General features: G+C 34.9%; 2 protein-coding genes and 1 long non-coding RNA gene across 4 annotated transcripts in view; 2 read left to right on the forward strand and 1 right to left on the reverse strand.

Moving 5' to 3' along the window:
* On the forward strand, window positions 1-23,755 carry LOC121735091 (pro-neuropeptide Y-like). Of its 2 annotated transcripts, none has more exons than XM_042125784.1 (3): window positions 1-30; window positions 22,187-22,374; window positions 23,439-23,755. In XM_042125784.1, exons 2-3 carry the CDS (start codon window positions 22,208-22,210, stop codon window positions 23,521-23,523), a joined length of 252 nt encoding a protein of 83 aa, XP_041981718.1. In that variant the 5' UTR covers window positions 1-30; window positions 22,187-22,207; the 3' UTR covers window positions 23,524-23,755. The 2 variants fall into 2 exon arrangements, with proteins under 2 accessions (XP_041981718.1, XP_041981727.1); XM_042125793.1 differs by having other exon boundaries at window positions 4-34; window positions 22,206-22,374.
* Window positions 20,712-26,090, reverse strand: part of LOC121735101 — an 11,588-nt gene continuing 6,209 nt past the window's right edge. The window contains exon 3 of the long non-coding RNA XR_006036809.1: window positions 20,712-20,796. This is a non-coding gene — a long non-coding RNA (uncharacterized LOC121735101). The remainder of the gene's footprint in view (window positions 20,797-26,090) is intronic.
* LOC121735083 overlaps window positions 24,841-26,090 on the forward strand; it is a 12,353-nt gene continuing 11,103 nt past the window's right edge. The window contains exon 1 of the mRNA XM_042125771.1: window positions 24,841-25,183. The gene's annotated coding sequence lies outside the window, so the exon portion shown is untranslated. The remainder of the gene's footprint in view (window positions 25,184-26,090) is intronic.

Here is a 26,090-nt window from a genome sequence, read left to right on the forward strand (position 1 = left end):
CTGTCGACCGCCGCGGCTGAAAACTACGACATAGGTAAGTTCGACAACTCCATTGACCATTACTGAGAGAGATTCATACTTCTCTACTTTGAGAATTTCTCAGTTTCTTACTTTGAAGTGTTAAAGGATTAATCATAGTTATAATGACGCCAAACATTAGTTTTGCAACTTAATAATAAATATTGTTATAATAACTATAGGTCTACCAGAATCTGATGGCAAAAAGTGAGAAATTAAATTGACTCTAGCAATAACGGGGTAATTGTAAAAAAACATTTTGATCTTTTTTTTCCTTGTAGTGGCTTATTCTGTGTGTGCAACATGCAAATATAAAAATTTATCCAATGATCAAGGAATTTTTTAAAATCTGCCGTTAAAATTTGCAATCAGATTCTAGTAAATCGCAAATTGAAACAGAAGAATCCGTCAAATTTAGATTTTATACAATATATTTTTTTAATTTGAGCATTTAATTTCAGTGTACTTATAATAAAAAAATATAGTTTAAAAAAGCTATAAAACACGCTTTTAATATCCTTTTTTATAAAATTTAACAAATTATTGCATTGTCATTGGCTCTTAATACGTATGCAAAGTTTCTAATTAATTAGACTACTGGAGATAGGTAAAAATCATGCTCAGACAGCTCAAAGATTCCGTTACATACATACAGCCCGAGCTATATAAAAGCGTGTAAAAAATAGCAATTCAATTAGATACTTGTTTATTACCTACTTACTGCTAGACTTTTCGAGCTTTTACATCAATAGGCATAGTATTATATGATTTTGTAACAATAAAGCACGTTTTATTTACGTGTGAATGTAACGTCGACAGAAGTTTATAAATTTATAATTTCTATAAATAACTATAAAAGTATTCATACTTTTATAGTTATTTATAGAAAGTTAACTTAATAAGTGGAATAAAAAAGTTGTGGGTGGGTATACCCACGGTAAGTTATAACTTAGGTTTAAAACAGACTAAAATAATTATAATTATAATAAGCAGTTCATATCACATTAATAATTATTATAATTACGTATACTTATTTAATATAATTATGCTTCCGACAAAATTTTAGTTACAAAATAATGATTAAATATAGATTTTTATGGCTTATGGAATCTTTTTCTTCAACATTAAACCAAAAACATATATTTTTTATTAATTTAATACCAAACAAATTATTTATCCCTAGATACTTGTTGCATCCAATCCGCAAACGCAACAAGTTACTTGAAAGATTCAAAATATCAAATACACGTCTAACTACTAATAATATACTAATTATAGATATCTCAATATGTATATATTTACTACTTAATATTATAAATGCAAAAGTCTATCTGTCTGTCTGTTACATCTTCACGACCAAATTACTGAGCCGATTTTGATAAAATTTGGTATTTTTTGGTACTGGGAAAGGAAATAAGATTCTTTATATCCCGACTCATAAAATAATTTATATTACAACAAATATTGGTGCAAGGGACTTGCGGATATCACCCAGCAAATAATATCCTTTAATTATAACACCTTAATCCATACTAATAATATAAATGCGGAAGTGTGTCTGTCTGTCGATCTCCCTGACCTCTCTTATGGGATCCCGGAGAATGTATCGTACGCGAAAAAAGTTTGGTACATTATTTTAAACATTAGAAAACTCATAATAATTATAACCAACCAAACAAACAAAAAAGTATCGGTTAAAAAATCTTATTGTTCAAAACTCCCAATCTCTGTTTGTGATTGGATGGATTAAGCTCAGGAAAGTGTCGGCTTTGGCATTAAGGGTATTTTGACCAATATATAATAGAATCCCATAATACGTTAAAAAAATAATTAGTAAAAGAACGTTTGTATGCGAAGGCTTATTATAAAATGAATGTTTTCCTTAACGACAATACGTCTTATGAATGGCATGGCCTCATACATCCTACAAAAAATATTTTTAATGTTAATAGCTATAAATCATAATATTGTTATATTACGAGTATTTTTAGAAAAGAGTAATTTTCCATCTTTTTGGTATAAGATGACCCCGTGACAATTTTTAACGCCGGCGCCGCGCGCCGGTTCTTCTCGCGGGGGTAGTTCGCGAACCGGTGATATAGCCAGATAGGCACCATAGTTTCGACGTCCAGAAAGAATTTTGTAAGAAATTAACTCTAAATAAAAATTAATTTTGATTTTAAATAAAATCATCTTGAGAACCCGTCTTAAGTCCGAGTCCGAATCGCATCTAAGTATTTTGCTTAACAGCGGCAACACTTTGAAAAAATGTGCTATAAGTATGTATTTTAAGTCCATGGGAAACACCCTATAGTTGTGATTTCCTTTGCGAGTGTCATATCATCATACCACAGGTTACTAGGAATGTCATATGGATACATATTATTATCTAAGACCTATGCGAGAAATTACTTACAAGTTAAACACTATAATCTTCTAACGTAAACAGCAATTATTTGCTAACAGATCCAGTGACATCTCTTTAATTAAAATCAAATTAGTATAATTACTATGATCCAATATATAATTAGATGCTTAGAGTTTGTTTGCTTGAATACGCTTATCTAAGGTCCGATTTGAAAAATATATATTTCGCTGTTAGCCGATTTATCGCTGAAGGCTGTAATATATTATCACACTAACACCAATAGGAGCGAAGAAACAGAGGAAAATGTAGAAAGAATGGGGACAATTTAAAAGTGCTTAACTGACGAACTACATGAAAAATGTTTAAATTATTATAAGTTCAGATGTATAGTAGACCACGTGAAGGGAAACAGGCTATATTTGATGGAAACCGTACGGTTTCAGGAAATCAGTTTCGCAATTCCTAATTTACGTTCAGACATATTGTTTTCTTTGCATTGGTAGTAGACTTTAACTCCATATAGGTAGAGCCTCTACCAATATACAGTTACAAAGTGCTTAGCCTAGGCTATACAGTATAAAAAACTAGGCCTTTGCACCCGTTGTGGATGATTAATATAGTATTTTCAGATCGAAGTAACCACTCTTACAAATACTGTAGTGCTTGGGACAAGATTTTAAATGTCCGCATGGTCCGCAATGGTGGCCCAAGAACATAAGGCATTCTCGCAACACAGTCGGCCTAGTCCAAAGGAATGAGCAGCTCTATACGTCTGGGACCAGCCGTGTGCGGGTTTCCTCACGATGTTTTCCTTATATTATGCACTTGAGATCTGAAAATATCTCATTGGTATTGGTTCGAACTTCGATCTCCATCCGGGATCGAAGGTCGAACCTGCACCCTCTCGGGTGCGAACCAAAGATTTATCCACTAAGCCACGGACGCTCACTTACAGTATACTTTACGAATAATGATTTCTCATGCTGTTCTTGACAAGCCTCCTATGAGTCAACTTTCTGCCGCACACTATAAAATTCTGGAAAGAACTATCGCCAGCAGTATTTCCAGACCAATACGACCTGCAAAACTTCAAGAAGAACGTAAAGGACGGCAACGCACCTGCAGCTTTGCATCAGACTCGTTTGCTCGTTTTATAAATAAATAAATAAAGTCTTTATTGAAAAAGTATATAAATTTTAATGCATGTTTCACCACTTCCTGATAAAGTGCCGGATAGGCTATCCACAACCTTTTTGACACATTCTCCATACTCTATCTGTCAAGTTAAGTGGTGGATAGACTATCCAGCACTAATCAGGAAGTGGTGAAACAGGCCATTAATCTAGCAGCCCGGCAAACTACATAGCGGTTTGTCAGAGGTCTACAATCGTTTAAAAAGAAACAAAGAAAGATTGACTCAAACAAATATTATTCTACTGAAATTCAAAATTCCCATTCATTCATGTAATTATGTAGAGAAATTTCGCTCGAGACCTCTGTTTATATTTGATCAAAAATACATCACGTAAGAATGTAAGGAAACGTACGGTCACAGACAACCAGAATTGAAGTACAAAAGCAAAATGTTAACATTTTTGAACTGTTTTTTAAAGGGGAAGGAGATATAGCAAAGAATTACTCGGGAATCGTACTTTTTCCGCAAATTTTATTTGCGGCACCTTTAAGGTATGCAATAACGTATAATGAAACCCAATCCAAAAGTGATGCGTGTTATGGCAAATTCAGTTCATTACCAATTTATCAATGAACATTACCGACACGGAAATTGACGAAAAAAAGGAGTTTTTTTACAATAATATTATTAATAAATATTATATTGAACAATACTTGAAAATAATATCAATATCCGTTTGCGTGGTTCCTGGCAAGCGATAATTTATATATTACGTAAATACATTTAAAATACACACAAGTACAGCTGAATTAAGGGTGTGAACTAACTACTATTTAGAGTAAAGGAATAGGGAGTGCTCTTGTGTACTGCGCACATACTTTGGCACTATAAAATTATTCCTGCGTAACTGCCTGGTTTCAATTAAATCGGCCACTGTCACCGAAACCGGTGTGGGAGTTATAATAATTAGTACCTGGATGACCGAGCTTTGCTCGGTATAGCAAACACTCATTGACTTCGTGTTACTTAATAACGCCATCTGCAGGTCGTTAAAACAATTAGTTGCTCACAAAATAGTATTATTATTCGCCAATATCTGTCAGGAAGAGTCATATTTTTCAGTTTATCGATTATCGATAAAACACGAATAAAAAGACATTTTCTGAAAATGATTCCTAGCTAGATCGATTTATCGCCCCCGAAACCCCCTTATATACTAAATTTCATGAAAATCGGAAAATCGTTGGAGCCGATTCCGAGATTCCAAAATTATATATATATATATATATATATATATATATATATATATATATATATATATATATATACAAGAATTGCTCGTTTAATATAAGATTAATTATTGTACTATGGCGAGTGCTACGGCGTAGACTCTACGCCGTAGCACTCGTAGCTGCCCGTAGCACACGTAGCTCAATTGGCCAATCTGTACAAGCTACAAGGGTGGAACCTGTTGTGAGGGTGGAACGAAAATTAATTATTTAAAAAATCGGCCAAGTGTGAGTCGGACTCGCGCACGAAGGGTTCCGTACCGTTATAGAGCAAAAATAGCCCAAAAAATTTGTTTTTGTATGGGAGCCCCCCTTAAATATTTATTTTATTTTAATATTTATCAATTATTAAAGTACAAATATAATTAATGATTTTGTAAAAAATTCAAGTGCCTAGCTATAGCCATTATTGATATCGAGCAAAAATAACTAAAAAAAAATACGTTTTTAGTATTGGAGCCCCCCTTTAATATTTATTTTATTTTATTTTTAGTATTTGTTGTTATAGCTAGAATTCTAAAATTTTCCCATTCTGTGAAAATTTTAGAATTCTAGCTATAGTCGTTCTTGAGATACAGCCTGGTGACAGACAGACGGACAGACAGACATCGAAGTCTCAGTAATAGGGTCCCGTTTTTACCCCTTGGGTACGGAACCCTAAAAAATATATATAAATCATAATATTTTATTCTGGCACTTTCTACTTTATTTTACGCTACTTAAATGTTGTATTCTCATAAATTCGAAAAATATAAATGTCATAGTAAAATGCCCGTTTATGCAAGGCTACACAATATTTAAATCTAATTTATAATATAGAAGGATATTTCAAATAAATCCTTTACGATACACTTTAAAATCGCCCTTTGCTACGTTAAAAGGGCTACACAACAAGAGGAACTTTCCGCAATTTCCTTTGTTGGGTTTTTATAAAAGCGATTTATATTTTAAGACGCGTCCCTCGTCGGTTTTGAACATGACATGTTTAGTGAAACAATCTTTATTTACATTTTTTTAGGTCTAGGTTAGTAAATTTAGCACTTGTACCTTGCGACTGTATAATAATAAATTATTAGTTACTTACTTCCCAGTAAGAAACCGGCGTTTTCGTTACCTTTATATTTAGCCTTTATTTACACTTTTACTAACAAAAATACTGTTAATACAAGCTTTATTCATAGTACCTGGATGACCGAGCTTTGCTCGGTATAGCAAACACTCATTGACTTCGTGTTACTTAATAACGCCATCTGCTGGTCGTTAAAACAATTAGTTGCTCACAAAATAGTATTATTATTCGCCAATAGATGTCAGGAAGAGTCATATTTTTCAGTTTATCGATTATCGATAAAACACGAATAAAAAGACATTTTCTGAAAATGATTCCTAGCTAGATCGATTTATCGCTCCCGAAACCCCCTATATACTTATGATAGTGATAGTTGACGAGGCCCTCATGAACCATTTCGGCTCAATCGTCATGGCGAATCAGTTAACAGGCGCCAACGATGTCATCCTCATTGGAGATATTAACCAACTTCCGTTTATAGAGCGTGAAAACCTCTTTAAACTTAATTACACTCGTCCAAACCTGGTAACCAGCATCACCCAGGAGTTGTCTTGTACACACAGGAGCCCTATGGATGTGGCATACGCCTTAAACATGGTCTATAATAACATCTATTCATCGAAGGAAATTGTGCGGTCCCTAAAGCTAATGAAGTATACAGGAGCGAGAATACCTAAAACCGATCTAAATACCCTGTATCTTGTCCACACACAAGAGGAGAAAGCAGCCCTCACTAATACAGGCTATGGATCGGGAACGGACTCTCGCGTCCTCACAATCCATGAAGCTCAGGGATTAACGAGTCCTTCGGTGATCATCATACAGACCAAGTCCCGAAAGCTGGCAATCCATGACAGCGTTCCTCATGCAGTTGTAGCTATATCCCGGCACACTAACACCTGTGTCTATTACACTGACACTGATGGAGACGCTGTGGCAAGCTTTATAAAAAGAGCCACGGAGGTGTCAGCCGAACACATAAAAGATTATAATATAAAAATGGCTATAAAAGACAGGAACGATAAAGTCCTAAGCCACATGGCGAGTAGATTCGACACAGAACGATATCTTTTCAACAACCTAGAAACTCCACCCAGCTTGAATGACCCCTCTCCACCAAGCCAATGTCACAACATCTAAAGGCAAAGGGTGGAGCAGCATAAAATCTAAGGAAATCGGAAAATGTCGGATCTACTGGCCGCCACACCGACTGGGACCTCACCGTTCAAAACATTAATATTATTATTAATAAAAAAATAAAAAAAAACCCCCTATATACTAAATTTCATGAAAATCGTTGGAGCGGATTCCGAGATTCCAATTATATATATATATATATATATATATATATATATATATATATATATATATAAGAGTTATATATATATACAAGAATTGCTCGTTTAAAGATATACAACTGTCGACTAAGCTTCAAACTTATCAAAGAAGAAAAAAAACGTTGTAAAACTTTAATATCTGTAGATAATTTTATAAATAAGGAGTTAGAAAGGCCTATTCAATTTTTTCATATAACCAGCTGTCCCGGCAAACGTTTCTTTGCCATATAAAGTACTAGATAACGCCCGCAACTCCGTTGCGTCAAAATTCGTTTATCGCGTGGGAACCGTACATTTTTTCGGGATAAAAAGGATCCTATATCCTTTCCCAGGACTTAAACTATCTCCATACCAAATTTCAGCAAAATCGGTTCAGCGGTTTGAGTGTGAAGAGGTAACAGACAGACAGACGGACAGACAGACAGACACACTTTTGCATTTATAATATGAGTATGGATATGGAAGTATGGATTTCGGCCGTATTATTTTGTTGAAGTGACTAAATAAGTATGTCACCATGGCAACGTCCATCGCTATCCCGTCGCACAAACAATGGTCGCCGTCAGTCTCGAGTTGTAATAATTTACTATTATTTATTCAACAAATGCACTTATCAATATAAAAGTACCCAGTATTCTCAGACCCACTGAATATGCATATAAAATTTGGTTAAAATCAGTAAAGCCGTTTCGGAGGAGTACGCGGCCTAACATTGTGACATGAGAATTTTATATAATATAATTGTAATTGATCAAAAAGAGAAACGCGACTTTGAGTCGCGGACAACTCTCAACAAAATGAAATGCCAGTAATAGAAACTATTATACTCTAAAGAAAATTAAAAAAAAAAGAAAAGGAAAAATCCTTTAGCCGTGCAAGTAATTATGTTGAGTCTCCTCTACAATAACGGAACGCACTCCTACACTACGTCTGACTACGTCTATGAAGCGAATAATTCTGTCAAGTTTATTTTTGTCTATTGTTATCTTAAAAACATTAAAGTTCTCAAAAAAGTATAAGGGAAATTAACCCGTTGGCAGTGATCCTAATTTTGTCATCTAAGATTTTTGAAAATACCATGAATAATATTTTCTATACTATAAACTCTTAAATTGGTAAGAATCAGGGCGAGAGAAGCGAGTCCTAGTATATCCCACAACCTAAGCAATTTTGTGGTATACTTTACGGAAACAGTATCACGACTATTGATTTGCGATTCAACATAATAATTAACATTTATATATTTAGATGTGTTATCATCGGTTAGTCAAGGTTTGGTTACTATTAAAATGCCAAACGCCTCCGTGGTCTAGTGGTTAGAGCGTCGCTCTCGACTCCGGAGGTCGTGGGTTCGAATCCCGCGTTGGAAACATGTTATTTCCAAGTTTGGTTAGGACAATGCAGGCTGATCACCTGATTGTCTGACAAGTAAGATGATCCATGCGTCGGATGGGCATGTAAAAAGTCGGTCCTGCGCCTGATCTCTCGCCAGTCGTGTCGGTCTTCCGTCCCACTGGGTTATGAGAGTAAAAGGAATAGAGAGTGCTCTTGTGTACTGCGCACACACTTGGGCACTATAAAATTACTCCTGCGTACCTGGCCTGGTTTCAATGAAACCGGCCACCGTCACCGAAACCGGTGTGGGGAGTATTATAATTATTACTATTAAAATATATATAAAAAAACTGCCTTAATGATTATTTTTACGTGGGAGAGCCGTGCTGCGGCACGAATGGGCCGGCTCGACCGGATAAATACCACGTTCTCACAGAAATCGGCGTGAAACAGCGCTTGCGCTGTGTTTCGCCGAGTGAGTGAGTTTACCGGAGGCCCAATCCCCTAACCCCTACCCTATTCCCTTCCCTATCCTCAACTATTCCCTTCCCTTCCCTTCCCTACCCTCCCCTATTACCTTATTCCCTCTTAAAAGGCCGGCAACGCACTTGCAGCTCTTCTGATGCTGCGAGTGTCCATGGGCGACGGAAGTTGCTTTCCATCAGGTGACCCGTTTGCTCGTTTGCCCCCTTATTTCATAAAAAAAAAAATTATCACGCAGAAAAACGGCGCGAGCCCTTACGGCTTTTAGCTAATTTAGATATTATATTCGAACTAAAATAAACGGAATAGTACATACTAGATGACGCCCGCAACTCCCTTACGTCAAAACTCGTTTATCGCGTGGGAACTGTACATTTTTTCGGGATGAAAAGTATCATATGTCCTTTCCCGGGGACTCAAAGTATCTTCATGCCAAGATCCAGCGGTTTGGACGTGAAGAGGTAACAGACAGACAGACACACTTTCGCATTTATAATATTAGTATGGATTTCCTGTAGATACTTGTCTCTTTTACTCATGCACAAAAAAGAGCTATCACGTTTATTTTTGACTTTGCGTATTTACTTCAACGTGCAAACATTTGATTGCTAATTGACGGATTAGCAAGACTTTAATTTACTCTTAACGACTTTCTAATTCAGTGATAATCAAAGTTAATGGCCTTAAAATTACTGAAATACTTCCCGAGGCCCGAGACTTACCGAGAATGCCACCGGAACCGACCATTTGCCACAAAAGAAGGCTATGTACATGCATACTATATAATATGCATACTATGATTATACCATTATACTATGATCATACCATTACTATGATTATACGGAATGTAATAAAACAAATTTATGATACTTTAGGGCGTGTAGTGTATGTTTAGAGTTAACTGTGAAAGTAACAGCGCTGTAAGAGTATTTTTTAACTTATGTATGGGCGAATTTATGCCTCTGGGGCGCTTGCCCTTACAAATCAAAAAACTCTTTCATCGCTGCTACTTCCACAGTAAACTCAATACAAGGGACACACACCCCAAAAGTATCACTTTATTTTGTTGTATAAAAGTCTACCTAGTTATCACGCCGACCTAAGGGTAGCCCAGAGCTAGAATAAAATTATAAATTTAAAGTTTCCAGCTTTTTACGCGATGTAACTTTTAATTAGTTTGATAATTAGTTAGGTAGGTACTGTCATTCATTAGCAATAAATACAATCTGCATACTAAGTCTTAGATTATAAACAAATTGTTGTTTTACGTGCCATGTGTTTTTAAATTTCCGTGAAATAATATTTATCATTGCCTTTATAGCGACAAAAGATTCATGTTTCTTATTATCTTAATGCAATTAAAAAGCTACTGCACTGATTTTGATAAAACTGGCAAGATTTTGCAGGAAAATGTAGAGTTCCCGAGAGATTCTACGTACAATGTCGTGGAAAACTAAAAATGGGACAAGAGATGTAGCGTACACACCATATTTCTATTCAATCAAGCAAAAATCATAGAAGTAACTGCAAATATTGAAAAATAATTGTTAATTTATTATGCTTATTCTTAATATAAAGCAAAGTATAATCTAAAGAGGAATTCGTAATGGTTGGTTTGCTTAAGAATTCCTCTTGAGGTATAAAGTTAGTATTTAACGTACAATGAAGTAATATTATATATTAGTTAGAAAGTATCACTTTCTAATACTTTGAGCTAAAAAGCTAGCGTCAATAACAATTAATTATTTTTAACGGACTTCAAAAAAGAAGGTTGTCAATTCGACCCGTATATGTATAGTAGATATTATGTAATATTTCCATAACTGCCTAATTTTCGTATAATATTATGTTCTAGTCTATATCAGCGTCACAATAGACTCAGCGTGGTCAGAACAAATGTGCCCAAAAGACGTGAATCTATATATTAATACGTGAGAGAAAAACTTTGTAACCCTTTTTAAGAAAAATGGGGAAACGTAGGTGCATGAAATTTCGCACATTTATAGTTTATATGGTGAAGGAGTGCATCGAGCTAATATTATATTAAAGCGATGCTTTTATCATATATATTTTTAACAAATAAAACGTTACACACACTACGACACTACTACTAGGAAAAATGACAGATTTTTGAGTGACAAGCCTATACATACGAATTATACTCTTTTATTTATGGTTGAAGTCTGTTGACAACAAGTTGACAAATTGAAAATGGACTATTGTTTTTTTTATTTAATTTTAGATACTATTACACAATGCTTAAACGGCCAGTCTGAGAGCAGCTGAGTCCCAGAGACAAGAATTGAAAAAACTATCATGAAGTCAATATTTTTTACAAAATATAGGTAGTAGTCCTAATAATGTCAAATTTCGACCACTGGGCGATCTCTAGTTATAATAATATTATGTATGTAGGTATGTTATTATGTTTATGTTGACATATCTCCGGAACAAAAGTACGATTGAAGTAATTTTTGTTATCTATATATATATATATATATATATATATATATATATATATATATATATATATATAATATTAATACGTGAGCCAAAACTTTGTATCCCTTTTGACGAAAAATGGGGAAACGTAGGTGAATGAAATTTTGCACAGTTATAGTTTATATGGTGAAGGAGTGCATCGAGCTAATATTATTTTAAAATTTTGCTTTTATCATACATTTTTTTAACAAACAAAACATTACACACACTATAAGTTATAGCACACACACTAGGAAAAATGACAGATTTTTGAGTGACAACTAGATACGAATTAAAGTCTTTTATTTATGGTTGAAGTCTGTTTTATTTGGTTTTATTTATGGTTGAAGTCTGTTGAAAACAAGGTGACAAATTGAAAATGGATTATAGTTTTTTTTTATTGAATAGACAATTCTTACACGGCCAGTCTGAGATCAGCTGAGTCCCAGAGACAAAAGTTGAAAAAAATGTGATAAAGTCAATATTTTTTTACAAAATATAGGTAGTAGTCCTAATATCCTTGAAAATAAGGTCGAATTTCGACCATTGGGCGATCTCTAGTATTAGGTATTGTTTAACTTAGGGAAAACTCAACATTTTATCAAAATCGGTTCAGTAGTCTGGTAGCTCAATTAAAATACTATTTTTATTATCAATAATGCTCAAAACCTTTTGAAGACATCAACGGGAGGCAAAGTCGCAGGAAAAATGTGGCAAACGTAATTTTTAATAGTTTTGTTTTTCTTTAGATATTTTGCGATTTTCATTCTAATTTTTTTCCAATTACTTGAATACATTTTTCTTCGGATATTTTGATTCAGACAAGCCCGGTGCCCCAAAGATATGTCAAACCAACAACATCTGAGAATATCGTTTTGCAGTTTAATAAGAAAAAAACTGGATCGAACAAGGAAACAAGCTGCATGAATGTTATGTTATTAAAATATTTGACTCGGAGTTCCTGGTCATGCGTTTTACAAAATATCTGAAAAAAAATAAACCCTTGTAGAATCAAGGTACGCCTGAGCCCCTAGCCAAGACGTTTTTTTTAGCTTCTTTATAGATTCGCCTAACAAAAATGTATCAAATTGACTTAGGCGTTCGATAGTATAAAGTCGACTTCGATTGCTATCAATATGTCAATATCATACATTTTGATCGGCGATTCTATAAAGAAGCGATAGAAGAAAAGGTCTTGGGCTCTTATCTATTGGCTTTATAATTAGCTCTTAATTTTAGCCCTTTAATCAAATCGCGACCAAACGTGACTTAATTATGAAATGCTTGAGTCTTTAATCTCATCATAGTTGCCATATCAAAGACGCAGATTCAAGCCACGTCGGATATTGTTTTCACGCGTGGCAACACTTTAACGAGAAACGTGAGAAAATAGGCGCGAAGAATATTTTACTTGGAAACGACTTCAAAGTTTCGAGTGCGTTTAATTTTATCTTTGACTCCAGAACTAACCATGATTTAAACTTAACACTAATTATATTAAGTTGGTGGCGCATAAAATTATACTATACCTACAAGTTTCTATGATATTATTAAGATTAGGATGAAAACATTGCAATGCAATTAGAAGACTTGCGACCGCACTCGGAGACATTTAATCATAATTAAGCTTCAATTTAATGATGAGTTTGACAGATGATGTATGGGGCTTATGTCAAAATCCTCATTGAATAACGGCCGTTCCCAATATTTGATCTATCTCTGGTTTTGCCCTACTAGAGATAGGAATAGCTCACAATTGACATAAAATATATGTCTCTAATGTCTAATGTGAGCTATTCCTATCTCTAGTAGGGCAAAACCAGAGATAGATCAAATATTGGGAACGGCCGTTACAGTTAAGAAAGTACTGAATATTTAGTTAGTAGTAGTTGTGAGTGCGAGTTAAATCTTAATAAATGTGACATAAGTTTTTTTAAATTTTAAAATTAGGCAAATTATAAGAAATCAAAAAAGGTGATTAAATTAATTTTGGACTACGACCAACATTAATTTACTGATGTCTTAACTTTAATTTAATGAACATTTTGACATAAGATTCATACGTTTTCCATCAAACTGTTCACTGAATTTTAAATATTAGTTTTGAATTAAAATTAAATTGTCCCTGACTACGTTTTTTGCCATTAAAAAAAGAATAAAAGACAAAAAAAAACAATCGTACGATAATATTATTGAACTTCTTAACTTAAAAAATAGCCTCCAATATGAACTGCATGACTTAATCTTTCCTTACTTTCTATTTTCCTAATTTAGATCAGAGTTCTCTTGTAGGTGGAATGGAAATCAGCTATTTTACGAACATAGCGTAAACAAAAGTGATGAGACTGAATGGGTCATCCATTGTTGGTAGTAAGTCAAGCTAGCCACACTAGTGATGTATTGTAATACTATTCTAATACATTTATCGATAAAGATGATTATAGTATAATCAAAACAACGTGACACACAAAAAAATTTTTTTTTTTGCCGTTTTGATTTTACAAATATTTTAATCAAAATGCACCAATATGAAGTAGGAATAGGGAATGTTACGCAAAGGTCGAAGTAGAGGGCTCACTAGCACATACACTATACAGGATGTAACAAAAATAAGTGATAATAATTTAGGGTGTGTACGTGTTCCTTGTAGAGAGTTCACTGTGAAATTAGCAGCGCTGAAAGACCAAAAATTTTTTTCACTTTTGTATAGGGAAACTCGTGACGCTCGGGCCATTGCCCATACAAAAGTGAAAAAAAAATCGTCTTTCTTAGCTGCTACTTTCACAGTGAACTCTCTACAAGGAACACGTACACACCCTAAAGTATTAGCATTCATTTTTGTTACACATTGTATACAGTAAATAATAATAATTAAATATAGCGACCAAAATCCGACATGTTGCACATCTCATATCCGAATATTAACAGAAACGTTGTCAAACAACTGTTTTTATTTACTATCTATACTGGTGCTGCCTTCTGCTTGAAAATATTGCAGTAGATGACAGATTCCATTTAAAAGGGTCTCTTTAATACAAAGAGATTTTTACCCTAGCTGTGATTGCCTAAAAACAATGTTTTTATTTTACTTTTACAATTATTAAAAATAACCTCTCTACTTATAAAAATAGTTAAACAATGGATACGTTTTACTGTGTTTTGTCCCTGTCTATGAAGGGTACTTTCAACGTATCAAACATTGACCCGACCATTATAAATATTTATATTACTAAGGTTGGGTTGCACCCTTAGTGGGTTGCACCAGAGGCGTGCTTAAAGTTAAAGTTAAGGTTAAAGTTATGGTTATAGTTAAGACTAAATTTAACTTTAACTTTAACCGGAGAAATTGACAGATGACAGCTGGTCCAACTAGGTTATAAATGAACGTGGGCGGGGCGCTGCTGGTAAAGGAGAAATGTCAAAAATGGCGTTTTTGTATGATGACAGTGTTAGTTCCTTTTTCCGCCAAGTGCATTTAAAACCTTGTCGAGCTCTATGGTTATGGTTTAATTTGGCGTCTTGATGGCGTCCATTTTTAACTTTGACCAAAGATTTGAAATTTTGCATTGTAGTTAAAGTTAGTTGGTGCAACCCAACCTAAGGGTTTAGTCTCCAGCGGATATGACTAAAATACTCCATAATAAAAGCAAAATATTATAGTAAAATTGTTTATAGTTTCTAATACTGTACACGCAAAGAATTTAATAAGATTTCACGGCAGCAGTAGCAGGAAGACATTTTTCTCTCACATTGAACTGCGGTATTTGATCGTACGCGAGCATACGGAGGCATCAGGCTACTAAAATTTAAATGCGTGAGAATTTTATATTAAAATAGGCCATATAATTAAAAAGTTATTATGATTAGTTTTGAAAAGGCAATATGAATATTAAGAAAAATATTATACAGCTTCAAGTTTGTTGCTATGTTCGGCATTGTCAACGGGGTGTGAGACGTAAAGACTTTTACTCGCTTTATATAATTAATACGCGAGCGAAAAACTTTGGATCCCTTTTGACGAAAAATGCGGAAACGTAGGCGAATGAAATTTTGCACAGTTATAGTTTATATGGTGAAGGAGTGCATCGAGCTAATTGTTATTTTGAAATTATGCTTTTATCATACATTTTTTTAACAAATAAAACATTACACACACTACAATGTGCACACTACCATCTTTTTGAATGACAAGCCATACATACGAATTATACTCTTTAGTAGCGTCCGTGGCCTAATGGGTAGACCTTCAGTTCGTACTCCTAGAGGGTGCAGGTTCGAACCCGGGTGGAGGCGTGTACCTAGTAGATATTTTCTGATCTACAGTACATAATACGGACGCTCGTACGGTGAAGGAAAACATTTTGAGGAAACCCGCACATAGCACCCCACACACCCGCATGGTCCCAGACGTATTGACTAATTCTTTCCTCTGGACTAGGCCGACTATGATGCGAGAATGCCGTATGCGCTTGGGCAACCATATGGACATTTAAAAATCTTGTCCCAGGCACTACAGTATTACTTCAATTTTAAAACATAGATACTACGGTACTACATCATATTTGCAAGGATCTGTACTAGCGAAAACACGATGTCTTAAAATGACAGACAGATGCATCAAAATTTCCAATTTTTTCATTTTATTTCCAAAACGGTGCATTCAACTGAGTCAATATTTTAAAACATAATGTAAAATTCTATCAGTTTTAGCAAGTTTTTTTTAATTTTGTATATTTTATATTTTGGCGCCGATTCCGCGTCGTTCTTATTCACCGGGCATATGAATGACGGGCGTAAGAGTAAAGAGACAAGGACAATGTTATATTTTTTGCTTCTTTTAATATGTCGCAAGCGCCAAATTCACTCGTCGATGCGTAGTCAAATCCATCGATCTAGAAATTAAATTCAAATCCCATACCAATGTGACACCTAACTTTACTGTCAAAACTATTGCAATTTGACTACTTCCATACTAATATTATAAATGCGAAAGTGTGTCTGTCTGTCTGTCTGTTACCTCTTAACGCCCAAACCGCTGAACCGATTTTGCTGAAATTTGGCATGGAGATACTTTGAGTGCCGGGAAAGGACATAGGATTTGGCGCAACGGAGTTGCGAGCATCATCTAGTAATATTATAATTATGCGAAATCGTGTCTGTCTGTTACCGCTTCACACCCAAACCGCTAAACCGATATAGGGTATGGAGATATCATCTTTTTCATGCCGGAAAAAAAGTTTCCCCGCGTTTAGTGAATTTTGGTGCAATAGAGTTGCTAGCGTCATCTTACATCTAGTACTTACTCTATGAAAGTGCCTATCGTTAATCATAAATATTGGCATCACTATAGGCTGTAATTTTCTCGTCATAGATTTATCGGGAAGGGAAACAACGCGTTATTGGCTAGGCGCTGCCCACACCGCGATATTACACTGACCTTACTGTTCCACAATGGGTTTATCATGAGCCGAAGGTACCTTGAATCTGCTATTTTAATCCACCGTTAATGTGGCTTATGCTTCGTTTTAGATCTAGTCCGTTTTCTATCAAACATTAAAATAGTAGTCTTGTAAAAGTCAAACGACAGATTTTTGTAATTTTGACCAATTGGGAATATTGGGTAAATGTCGAAACAGAGGGCGCCACTAGCACATATAGTACATTTGATTATAATTATGTACTGTATTTACGAAAGATTAAGGGTAAATATATAATAAGCACATTAACTAAGATACAGAGGACAATCTATACACTAAAAATACAATCTAAAATATACAAATATATACAAACTTAAAGTATAAAGCTACAAAAAGAAAAACTTCACCAGGTCGTCCCCATCTGGCAGAGTGCCTAGCAAGCTGACAGCATTGCCACGAATAATAAAAAACCGGCCAAGTGCGAGTCGGACTCGCGCACCGAGGGTTCCGACAGCTTAAAGGTATTATAGGCCTGAGTATTTGGTATGAATTTCAATTTAATACCTCTACGCGTTTATGAGGAAATGGGTAGTAAGTTTAAAATTATTAAAAAAATATATATTATGTGATGTAACTAAAAATTTATGGTTTTCGTAATTTTTCCTTTATCTATGCTATAAGACGTTGCTTCGTACCAAATTTCAAGATTCTGAGTTCACGGGAAGCACCCTGTAGGTTTTGATTCCCTTTCAAGTGTCGAAAATTTGCGGCATAAACGGCTGTATCTTTTGATTGCGTTGGCTTAGAAGTTTGATTTTTTCACAGCTTCAAGGGACAGTAGACCTGAGTAATTGATATAAATTTCAGCTTCATACCTCCACGCGTTCCTGAGAAAAAGGGTCTTGACAGACGGACAGACGGACAACAAAGTGATCCTATAAGGGTTCCGTTTTTTCCTTTTGAGGTACGGAACCCTAAAAACTATATATGTGTGTGGTGTTGCACATGTTGCACAAATCATATGAACGTATTGACAGAAATATTGTCAAACGTCGAACAAGACTTTTTGTTTACGGTCTATGCCGCTGCTGCCATCTACTGTGAAAACATTCCCCTAATATATCCTATTATGTCTTTAATCAACACATTTGACCATAGTTTGACTTTTTTTCAAAATACAATTTCGTGGTTTAGTTATTTGAAATTATTGAATAGACTTAATAATAAAAGAAAGATAAGATAAGTATGTTATATTGCATTTACGATAAATTAATATAGATAAAATATCTAAGAACATAAAAATACTCAAAACATGGTACGAATAAAATTATGTCAACCATAAACCACTGTTTTATATGTATAATTTTTTTTACATAATACTTAAGGTCTTAAAATATTTGGGAGCTTTAATCTCTACATAATGCTTAATTACTCGAGAAAATTATCCATAATCAAACACATTACACAAATTAGTTTGCTCCGTGCTTTATTTATAACCTAATAAATCAGTAACAAAGCTCAGTGAAGAGCTTTTCAAACACGCCGGAGCTTTCATGTATTATCGTTTTAAATTATAAAGTACTTGAAGTCAATTTAAATGATGCATGTACAGATAGCGGTACAGCTTTTGATGCGGTAAGTGCAGTAGGTGGTAAAGTCACTTAGCAGCTTTAAATGTTTGAAATGGAAAAATGTATTATAATTATTATATTACGTCATGTTAGTAGTAAGCAGATTTAGAAAAAGAAAAGGAAGTATATACGTAACTAAAAATAAATTGGAAAAATGCAGTTTTTTTGTGCGCCTTATCCTAAAAATTGCGAATATTAATATTATTCTAGCTATTTGACCGAGCTTCGCTCGGTATTCGATAAAACACGAATAAAATGACATTTTCTAAAAATGATTCCTAGCTAGATCGATTTATCGCCCCCGAAACCCCCTATATACTAAATTTCATGAAAATCGTTGGAGCCGATTCCGAGATTCCAATTATATATGTATATATATGTATACAAGAATTGCTCGTTTAAACATATAAGATTAAAGTTTACTGAATGATACATAAAATTTACATAATATAATGAAATAATATTTTAAAATAATGCAACTAAAATAATATGCTTATAATAATGGTCGCTGTTAAGCATTAGTGTCCTAACCCACAATTTTTTTTGTTGTTAAATTTTGAATGCAGTCTTGTTCTAAATCATCTACAGAACATAACTGCATTCATAACTCAGTACGTAATTTTTGTGTGGGTTAGTACACGAATGCTTAACAGCGTCCAATTGTAAAACGTCTTCGTAGCGTCTCGTAGCACTTCGTAGCACATCTACGAAAAATAGAAACGGAAACTACATCTGTGACTGTGGTAATGTATGGGCCGCAAATATTTTTTAGATCGTTTATCGAAAGGAGGCATTGGCATGCATATGTGTACAATTTTCAACAATAAAATGCATTCGCCCCGCTCACTGATGATGGGGAGAGTTTCTGAGATTGACATTGTGCCTTCCCTCCTATTGTGCTGACTGACTTTAAAGTTATCTGCGTTTAAAGTACTCGTCAATGATAATCAAATGACTATTAAAATGCGAATGAATGTAAACACTCGTTTTATGGTTTAGATAAACATCAAATTAACCTTGCCCATGTTACGTTACTACATTACAGATAGTTTTATAATTCAAAGCCAGTGACCAGTCCAGGGTTTACTTTATTCAAATCCAGTGATCCTGTCCAGCCCTGTATTGCTACTGGAATAATATTATTACCTAAATAACCTTTACGTGTATTTTTAAGGTTATTTTTTGTGACGCAATCAAAAGCTTTTTAAAATTTTTAACTTTACTGATTTTTAATTACTTACCTATGTCGCAGTGTGCTTAGTCATATTATTCTCAAACATTATTTTACGTATTTTTATTAGAATGTACTGGTTGCATCTTTAACGAGTTTCAATCAAACATAATCGAATTGTATTACATTTAATTGAATAATTCTTTATTCATAACTCGAATAATGAATATTCAAGAGATCCTTTGTACAGGGTAACGAATCTTATTAAATATAATTCTTATCACATAATTGACAATTGGTTTGATATAAACCGTTTTGAAGCTAAGTAAAATTATTTTTATCCGACTACGGCATAGCTCATAAGTTTTCCGTAGTTTTATTATTATTTTTCTATTTATTTGTTCAATACTGTATACAAAAATATTACAAAATTACAATAAATGCCGCAAAAACTACAATGAGTATATCTGGACAAGATGTGGTCGCATTAATTAACTTTACTTGATAGATGTTTTTAAGTTGCCGTCTATATTTACACTTTTCCCGATACGACTTTTGTAGGTCTTCAGGCAGTTCTTCTACAAATGAAGGTATTAATGTCTTAAGCACTCTACTTCCGCAATAATTATTATTTTACAAGTTTGTCTTAAAATGCTAGGTCTTATTTTTTCTATTAAAAGTGTAGGATCGTTAACTTTATTTAAAACTGCAAAAACAAGATCAAAAATGTGCATGACATTACAATAAATAAGCCTTCCTCGTTTGTTTTAAATTTATTTTTTACAGGTTTAGGTACAATTATTTACTTTAAATATGCGTAACATTAATGAATGTATATTAAGTAAGTGACTTTCAAACGATCTTCCATAACTACTCAGTCCATAGTTAACAACCGACTGGGCCAACGATAAATAGAATAACCTTTATTAAGGTTCTGTAGGATAACTTGTATTTAAAAGAATATAGATCTTAATTTCGAGCATACATGGTCTATGTGTGGCTTCAAACTCAGTCGGTTGTCAATTATGAGACCGAGGTATGTATGTTGATTTACTTTTTCCACTGCTTTATAAGTAAGGGGTTCTTTTGTGTAGCTTACTTTAGCACTTTAGTTATTTTGTAGTAAATTATATTACAATAAGTCAGTCTCTAACAAGTTCTCAAGTATTTAATATTACAATTTAGGTAGATTTTTACACAATGAAAGTAAAGTTAATAGTTCTCGTCACTGATTTTCAAAAAAGCAGCATGTTCTTGTTCACACGAACATTGACAAGGGAATTATCATTTTGGTTTACTTTTTCTAACAATATCGATTGCTAGATAAAACTAATCCCAAATTAATAAATAATTACGTGATAACGCTAGTGCAAAGGCGTTATGAAGCAATCTGTAATTAGTATCTCTACTGTGACGTGTGTTCAATCACTATTTTTGTGAGAGATAAAAATCACTAAAAATAAATTTCATGTTGCTATCAATATAATATATTAGCTTTGCGATTGCCCCTTAAAATAAAAATGTTTACAATGCGAATATCTACTTCTGCTTGTCTTTGTTTGATAAGTAACAAACATGACGTCACGATATGGTAGAGAAAGTCACCGGACCTATAGCAAGTTATACGCTGCGTAAACACCTCCGTGGTCCAGTAGCATTGAAGCGTGGCTCGAGGCTCGGTGGTCGTGGGTTCGATTCCCGCTTTGGAAAATATAATTTCCAAGTTTGGTTAGGACAACCAGGCTGCAGATCACCTGATTGTCTGACAAGTAAGATGATCCACGCGTCGGATGGGCATGTTAAAAGTCGGTCCTGCGTCTGATCTCGCGCCAGTCGTGTCGATCTTCCGTCCCAAAGGGTTTCGAGAGTAAAGGAATAGTGAGTGCTCTTGTGCACTGCGCAAATAGTAGAGCACTATAAAATTATTCCTGCGTAACTGCATTTATTTTTCAGTACTGATACTCTCACATTGAACTCTATAATATGAGGAATACAGAAACACCCTAAAGTATTATCACTTATTTTCGTTACATCCTGTATACCGACGCACTGGGATAACTTCGATACCATCGATGTAGGATTGCGGCTCTACTTGTTCCACCAAGCATTTAAACTAACGTCATCAGCGAACCAACTGACGTGGTGTGAAGCGTCCATAGATATTCGGTAGGAATGGGCCGGCTCGACCGGAGAAATACCATGGGCTCACAGAAAACCAGCGTGAAACAGCGCTTGCGCTGTGTTTCGCCGAGTGAGTGAGTTTACCGGAGACCCAATCCCCTACCCTTTTCCCTTCCCTACCCTCCCCTATTACCCTATTCCCTCTTAAAAGGCCGGCAACGCACCTGCAGCTCTTCTGATGCTGCGAGTGTCCATGGGCGACGGAAGTTGATTTCCATCAGGTGACCCGCTTGCTTGTTTGCCCCCTTATTATATAAAAAAAATATATTATTATTATATTATCTTTCCAGCCATGCGACTCCTCTTGCCGGCCATCTTGTTGCTGTCCGCCATCTTGTCGAGCGTGACGCTGGCGCAGTACCAGCGCCCGCGCCGCCCGGAGCGCTTCCACAACCCGCAGGACCTCAGCAACTACCTCAAGGAGCTGAGGGACTACTATTCTGTGCACGGCAGGGGAAGGTACATCAAAATGTTGCTAAAGAATGATATGAGTAGCAAATTAAGGGCCTCACCAATTCCTGATAAGTGCAGGATAGCCTATTATATCCACAACTTATCTGACAGATACTCTATACTTCATCTGTCAGATAACTTGTAGATAGCCTATCCGGCACTTATCAGGAAGTGGTGAAATAGGCCCTTAGAATGTTATATCTGTTATAGATATCCTACCCGGAACTTATCAGGAAGTGGTTAACCAGCCCCTAAGAATCTTTAAGTGATAATTCCGTTGAAGGAGTTCGTAGAATTCGGTACCGACTGGCCTTTCCATTTTTGTTTCTTTTATTTGCGCAAGATTTTGTTGTTGTTGCGCACATTATTACGATCTACCTGTGGAAATAATACAACAACACATAAGTATACGAGTGAAAGGGATAAGTGAAGATGGGTACATGTATTAATTACTTTTTTTTTTTATGAAATAAGGGGGCAAACGAGCAAACGGGTCACCTGATGGAAAGCAACTTCCGTCGCCCATTGACACTCGCAGCATCAGAAGAGCTGCAGGTGCGTTGCCGGCCTTTTAAGAGGGAATAGGGTAATAGGGGAGGGTAGGGAAGGGAATAGGGTAGGGGATTGGGCCTCCGGTAAACTCACTCACTCAGCGAAACACAGCGCAAGTGCTGTTTCACGCCGGTTTTCTGTGAGAACGTGGTATTTCTCCGGTCGAGCCGGCCCATTCGTGCCGAGGCATGGCTCTCCCACGTATAAAATATACTATGTGCCTCGTAGCCGAACTTTAACTACCAGCAGGACAACAGACTTCCCAACATACCCTCATATTGTTTACACTTAGACCTAGCCCTTAGAAACTTGACGCATACCTCCTAGTTCCTCTTATTGATGTGAGCACCAGTAACAAATAGTTTATGTGAATTCTCAAAGTAAGAGTTAATACTCTGATTTCCTATTTAATAATAGGGAATCAGAGTTGATACTGTTGTCAGTTCCACAAGGTCAAATCCGTGTTAAAGATCTAGACATCTAGACAGTTACTTATTGCTTATCATTCCTCATTTCAGGTATGGCAAAAGACGAATGGACACCCCATACTTCGAGCTGCCGTCAAACGAAGATGTCTCCTACAGGAGTATCGAGTACCAATAATCCACCGACGATAACGACTCCCTAAGTTAATCAATATGTAATTTTATTTTTAGAATGACAAAACCTTGTAAAAAGAGATCTTCACTTTTAGAAATATTCTAGTCATTTTATTAACCTCCTAAACTTTTTATCAGGCTGGGTGATACGAGTTTAGAAGGTTCTCAGATTTAAGAGTAATAAATTAATCAAATTGTATGTAGTTATGTATTTAAAATGCAGAATGGTTCTATGATTGTTGTGTTTTATTTATATTCCTTGAGAAATTTAAAATATTACTGTATGATTCGTCTATGGTTCTATGCTAATAAGAAGTAAATAATGAGCTGAAAAGAAAATCTGAGCACTTATCATATATGTACAGTCTAGAGCACTTAATTCCCAAAGCGGTCCAGGTGGATCCCCAGGGGTCGAGACTAGACGGGAGTCTACGTTGATCCTTGACAAAAATGGGGGTCCACTTGTAGGGTCTTTGTAAATTAATTTGGTTAAAGCATAGGCCAGGGATAGTGAACCCTGCCTTATCAACGTGTCACTTTTATGAATAATCACTAAAGTGATGTCATGGACGTGCCATTAAATAATATTTTTCTTTGTAATCCTGACGAGTATATTTAAATATATAATGCCCCTAGCCTAACTTGGTTACTTAAAATAGTAGCAAGTTTCAAGGATTTGTATTACTAATTAGTACACCTTAAAAGTGAGCTAAGAAACAAAGGAGTTTGGGAACCTCTGCTCTAGATCTTACATCAGTTAGATCTCTTTGGTCCTTGAAACGAGACCTTTGACGGGACGAATCAAAAATCCTTTATAAGAAATATCTAAATAAATATTAAACCATTTGCTCAAAAACGATAAATTATAAATATCATGTACTTGAAATTATATTATATTAAGAATATCCATTTTTGGAAATGGAACATATTTTGAAAAACATTTCACGCCATCTGTGAGAAAGCCTACAAACTTTTTATGGTAGCTGTTAACTTGTGCGTACATTGCCATGACACCCCGTCAATCAATCCTCAGTGTTAAAACCACAACCTTGAGGCTTGTACTTTATTGATTAAAACACTAAAACACTGTCAGTGAAAGAAATAAGTAACGCTAATTAACTTGAGGCTGAGTGAGTGAGTAGAGGTCAAACTGAAAATTTTGCCTCTATTCAATTGAAAAAAGGTCTTGCCACAGATCAAATAACTCAAAACAACCTTTTCATTGTGGCAACCCTAATTAATGTCAGTATCTGTGGTGGTGAATCGAAAGTACTGAATCGACCATCGCAACAAACACAGTGCGCGCGCACCAGTGCTGTACGCCACATCGACGACGCACGTCGAATTCACCGTGCATTTTCTTATTTTTGTACCTCAGTATTGAAAACGATCTTTTGTATCTACGCGTATTTTTACCAGTCTTTTCTATAGGATCTCTATTACTGATCGAATTATTTTGATATTATTGTACCCCTGACGTATTTTCCTAAAATATTTACTAAATGACGATTACATTTAAGTAGACGTGGAATATTAGTAAATAACAACTCTTCTTCCAATCGAGTAAGAATCCAGTGTAATGATTAATTAAAATCTAAATTGTTGCTTTCAAAAACTATTGAGGATCAGCTGAACAAAAACATTTGGACAAAACGCGCTGTAAGGTAAGCTCTTGTATTATTTATTGCATGTTAATTTATTTTAACATCTATAATTTAAATGTATAAGATGTGTCTGTCTACTTGTTATCTCTACATGCCTAAAGCACTGTACTGATTAAAATAAAAAAAAATACGGATATACTTTGAGTCCTGTCATGTAAAAGGATGTAGGATAGTTTATAGCAGAAAAATATACGGCTTGAATTTCCGAACAACATAGTAGCAGATAGCCAATCATTGCGGTTAATATATTATTCTACTAGTACATAGTAATCACATATCAAAACTTCTTCATTATGTTTTGATTTAAATAAAGAATAGAATTTGAATTGTTCTAAACAGTTCTCTCTTTTTTTGGTTCATACATGGATCTAGTTTAGCTGATAATATCAGATGCTTCATTTTCCTCTATCAACCCACATATTTTACTCCAAAATGAAATAATGAAACATACAATCGAATGAACAATCACTCGTATGAACCATTTTATTATAATACCAGTACTAAGGGAGTAATGTTTAGCAAATGCTGGTAAGATGCCCAGGGCCACTTTGTAGGCTCTAACACATGTAAGCAGGTTAATATTGAATATTTTATGAAACAGGAAAGAAATCTGAAGGACAAGTTGTTCTGTTTTAGAAATATACTCACGATATTTCCGTTTAAAAAATCGTTTTTCTAAACTTGATTATTTTTTTCTTTGGCTTAGATTTAACATTCAGAGTTAACATAATATTATACATTACACTTAGGGTTTCGAGCATGGTCAGTGAAAAATACGCATCCAAATTATTATACATTCACTTCAAAAATATAACTCTTTCTGGCGCTGACGGGTTGAAATACAGTTGTCAAAGACGAGACAAAATGAAGGTTGCAAAAGGTTAATATTTTAATCCTTCGATCGTGG

Source organism: Aricia agestis, chromosome 2 (genome assembly GCF_905147365.1).
Source record: "Aricia agestis chromosome 2, ilAriAges1.1, whole genome shotgun sequence".
Classification (NCBI taxonomy): Eukaryota; Metazoa; Arthropoda; class Insecta; order Lepidoptera; family Lycaenidae; genus Aricia; species Aricia agestis.

Coding starts and splice junctions, on each gene's coding strand:
- LOC121735091 (XM_042125784.1), top strand. CDS start 22,208: ATGCGACTCCTCTTGCCGGCCATCTTGTTGCTGTCCGCCATCTTGTCG. Junction 22,375..23,438: donor TCTGTGCACGGCAGGGGAAG/GTACATCAAAAT, acceptor TCCTCATTTCAG/GTATGGCAAAAGACGAATGG.